The sequence below is a fragment of the Camelina sativa genome, chromosome 8, assembly GCF_000633955.1.
Source record: "Camelina sativa cultivar DH55 chromosome 8, Cs, whole genome shotgun sequence".
Lineage (NCBI taxonomy): Eukaryota > Viridiplantae > Streptophyta > Magnoliopsida > Brassicales > Brassicaceae > Camelina > Camelina sativa.
The window spans coordinates 4,771,577-4,776,038 of NC_025692.1; the positions used below are offsets into that span (position 1 = coordinate 4,771,577).

At 36.4% G+C, this 4,462-nt stretch overlaps 1 protein-coding gene across 3 annotated transcripts in view; it reads left to right on the top strand.

Moving 5' to 3' along the window:
* The window catches only part of LOC104706178 (lipase), a 4,464-nt gene extending 2,200 nt beyond the window's left edge, over nt 1-2,264 (top strand). For 2 of the 3 annotated variants that reach the window (XM_010422341.1, XM_019228333.1), the window contains 5 exons: nt 850-857; nt 940-1,104; nt 1,195-1,389; nt 1,535-1,626; nt 1,819-2,264. In XM_010422341.1, the coding sequence (XP_010420643.1) occupies nt 850-857; nt 940-1,104; nt 1,195-1,389; nt 1,535-1,626; nt 1,819-2,038 (680 nt within the window). In that variant the 3' untranslated portion in view covers nt 2,039-2,264. Of the gene's footprint in view, nt 1-784; nt 858-939; nt 1,105-1,194; nt 1,390-1,534; nt 1,627-1,818 lie in introns of all 3 variants that reach the window. The other variant, XM_019228334.1, reaches the window with a different exon arrangement.

Genomic DNA, 4,462 nt, shown 5'->3' on the forward strand with positions numbered 1-4,462 from the left:
TTAAGACTTTCTTTCTTCAATTTTGCAGTTCTCAAGTTAAAGAGCGATGATGATGATCGACCTGTTTACAACCATACGCTTGCCATAACACTTGTTGAGTATGCTTCTGCGGTAAGTTAATGGCAGATTAGTACTATAGTAGTAAAAAAGGCATGTTACAATGTGTTTCCTTGCCAACGTAATTCCCTATAGAATGCATACCATTTATCACTTATGTTCTGCAAGATGAGAAGGATTCATATTTTCAGTTACCAATATTTGCACTACTAGATGGGATAGATTATGCTGAAAAAGTACATCAGATGGGTGAATCAAGTTTGTAATATGTATGCAGGTCTATGAGTCTGATTTGACAAAACTCTTCATGTGGACGTGTGAAAGATGCAATGGATTTACAAAGGTATAGCATATCTTGAAGCAGATCACTATTTGAACTTCGAAGCCACAATGTGTATAACAGCTCCAATTATTGAGTTCTAACTTTCTTTATGGTGCAGGGTTTCGAAGTAATAGAGATAATATTTGATGTTGAGCACTGCTTACAGGTCTGCCCTGATATCATAAGCTACAACTGGACATGATATTATTTCATTAAACAGTTATTAATATCAGTACATGTAACTTGTAACAACAGGCATATGTTGGGGTGGCTAAGAATTTGAATGCTATCATTATTGCATTTCGGGGAACTCAAGAACACAGGTTTTATTCTCGTTGTTGTAATCTAAACGCTACACCTTTACATAAATCTGCTTGATTCTTAGTCAACCCAAAACTTGTGCAGCATACAAAATTGGGTCTCAGACTTATTTTGGAAACAGCTCGATCTGAACTACCCTGATATGCCAGATGCAATGGTACCCATAAACGGCACGCTTTTTTTCATTGAGTTGGTCATGTATAAAGGTGGATTTTCTTAATAGTTGTCTACATTGGCAGGTTCACCATGGGTTTTACAGTGCTTATCACAATACAACTGTACGACCTGCAGTTTTGGATGCAATAAAACGAGCAAAGAAATCCTATGGAGCAAACATCAACATCATAGTCACTGGTCATTCAATGGGAGGAGCCATGGCCTCCTTTTGTGGGCTAGACCTAGTTGTAATCATCCTTAAACTGAAATAACTTTTTAGATCATATTGTTATGTCCTTTGAAGTTGTTAATGACTTTTATTGGGATATAAATCGCAGGTAAATGAAGGAGAAGAAAACGTGCAGGTTATGACATTTGGGCAACCTCGTGTTGGGAATGCGGCTTTTGCATCTTATTACAGTTTGCTTGTGCCTAATACCTTCCGGATCACGCATGACCGTGATATGGTCCCTCATCTGCCTCCTTATTATTTCCATTTCCCCCAAAAAACTTACCACCATTTCCCAACAGAGGTAACATCGCTTTCTCAGTGGAATGGATGTTTATCCAGAATAATAGTTTTTAATTTTAAGATAATATGAGCAAAGTTTCTATGCTTGGTTTACCAAACTGTCTGGAAAAATGAAGAAAGCAGTAATGTTGTGTTTTGTGTTGCAGGTGTGGGTTAGAGAATTCAGTTTTTCGAATTTTGTTCTTTTTGGTTTGGAAAAAGTTTGTGACAACACCGGTGAAGATCCTACTTGCAGCAGGTAACTATTGATCCATCTGAAACAGCTTGCCGATATAATTCCTCTCCGATACACCTACACTAGTAAACATAGGATCATTATATACTACTACCAGATTACAATCGTTACAATACGCCTTACGTTCCATGTGGGCACCAGACAATTTATTGTACACGAATCCAATATAACCTTTGGTTCTTGTTGTTGTTTCAGATCGGTGAGGGGTACTAGCATTTCAGACCATTTAAGGTACTTTGGGGTAGAGTTGATGTGTGAAACTTGGAGACAATGCAGCATAGTAATGAACCATGATATGGACAAGTACAGCAAGAAAGATTCAAAGGGTAACATATTGCTGTCTCGGACAGTACCTCCTCCTGCATACGCAATCAAAACAAGTATTCTATCAAAAACTGGAATCTCTGGTCCATAGAAGTTGGTTGATTCAAGTCTTTGAACAAGAAAGCTTGCTGGTTCTTTCATATTTTTTTTTGGTGGTCGTGAAGAAGGTGAACAAGTGGCTTTGTAAATAAGTCCTAGGTTGGTCCCATGTAGTATGTAAAATTTTTATTAGTTTAAATTCATTACGGATTTAATATGTGAATTAATAATGACATTGTACATGGCACAAAGGTTTCCAAATTCTTTGAATTTATACACTTGTATAGTCAATTTATCAATCAAAGTTCAGATTCAGTAATTTTTTTGACTGCATCATTTAATTACAATTTTTCAATGATCCCGAAATCCCTTTTCAATGACATGTATAATTGTTGTAAAATACAGATGAGTGAATTTCCATACACGGCTTATGTACGTCCAAGATCATAAGGTCCATCGGTTACCTCTTTAGTCTATGTCGGTTTATTAGTCTTAATGTATTTGGGTTTTGCCTTTCACTATATATATATGTAACTCTTGATTGGATTAATAATAATAAGAAGAAGAGAAAACCTCCTTCGAGTTTCTCTAGTTTACAACACGTTTTCAGCACGAGTTTGCCCTAAAACTCCAACTGAGAAAAACCCTAAAACCCTAAACCGTCGCCGCACACAAAGTCCATGTTCGTCCGAGCTCGGCGATCAGCTTCCGTCCGTGTTCGTGGTCGGCTACTGTTCGTGATCAGGTTCTCGTCCGTGACTAGTCCGAGTTCGTGGTCAGTTCCTGTCCGGGTGAGTTCCTGTTCGGAGATATGTTCGTGTTCGTAAGCAAGCTGTGTTCGTGATCGGTTCTTCCTCCTACCTAGACCGAGGTTCGTGATCAAGCTAAAAGTAAAACCGAGGTCTTTAGCTCCCGGTTCAATTCCAGTCAACCTCCAAACGGTGGAAGGTAAATAAATCTAAACCCCCTTAGAACCTATGAATCGAACATGATCTCTTAAATCTAATGGGACAATAAAACTTGCAATTATACAATCAACAAACCAAAACCTTAAAACCCTAAAACTTAAAATCGGATTGCTATAGGGTTGTTTTAGATTGTTTGCAATTAAACCAATTATGCCATGATTAAAATTCTGTTGATTGTTGATTGTTTGTATAAAATCGATGGCATGAAAACCCTAGAACTAAAACCTAAAAATTGAAATTATTAAAATTGCTTGTTCTAGGTTTGAATCCGATTATTAGTAATTGTTTGCTAAAATCAAAACCCTAAAATCTAAGATATTAAATAGGATTAATTCTATGTTTTACATAGAACCCTAAAACCGATTAGAAAAATTTCCAATTTAATTCGTTGGCTTTATCTAGTATATTTAAGAAATTTAAATATATTAGACAATATCCTAAAAGACTAGAAAATTTCCTAAAAACCTTTGTCCTAATCCTAAACTAGAAAAGGAAAAATCCTCCACCAATCTTGGAGTACTTTTCTAATTTATAAATGTTTGGTTGAAAAAAAAAAAAACTAGAAAAGGAAAAACTTATATAGGAAAAGGAAAACCTTAGTAAAAGGAAAAACTTAATAAAAGAAAATTCTTGCATGCTAGATCTTATATTTATCTAGGACTATTCTCATGCATATAATAGGCCACGAAATTATATAAATAAACAAGACATTATCCACTAGTATAATCGGCATGTTTCGGTCTCATATATACCGCATAGCCCAAACGAAAATAAATCCATGGTTCGGTCTTAAATACTGCATGGCTTAGACTATAACAAACGGCATGGTTCGGTCTCAAATACTGCATGACCCAAGAATATAACATTCGGTATGGTTTGCTCTCATATATACCACATAGCCTAAAGATAGAAAAAAAAATTACATGTTTCGGTCTCAAATACTGCATGATAATAATCGGGTGCCTGTTTTCTATTTTATAGATGGCAAAGATCGACAATCTCCAATATGCTGCACTTAACGTGTCTGGAGATAACTATCTCCAATGGGTTTTGGACACCAAGATCAACCTGAAATCAAAGGACCTATGCGAATGCATTGAGGATGATAACGATTGCACTGAAAGAAGTAAATATAAGGCGATATCACATATACGCCATCATCTTGCTGAGAGTCTCAAGAACCAATACCTTACAATAGAGAATCCTCTTGAGCTTTGGACAGAGTTGAAAAACAGATATGGACACCAAAAGACGGTGCTCCTACCAAAGGCTCAATTTGATTGGAAAAACTTAAGGATCCAGGATTTTAAAACCGTGGATGAGTATAACTCAGAGCTATTTAAGATAGTCTCAATCCTTAAGTTATGTGGTAAGGAGGTTACTGAGGAAGACTTGCTAGAGAAGACATTCTCAACCTTTCACACCAATAACATACTGCTTCAGCAATAGTATCGTGAAAAGGGTTTCAAAACTTATGCAAGTCTCATCTCTTGTTTGCTGCTTGCTGA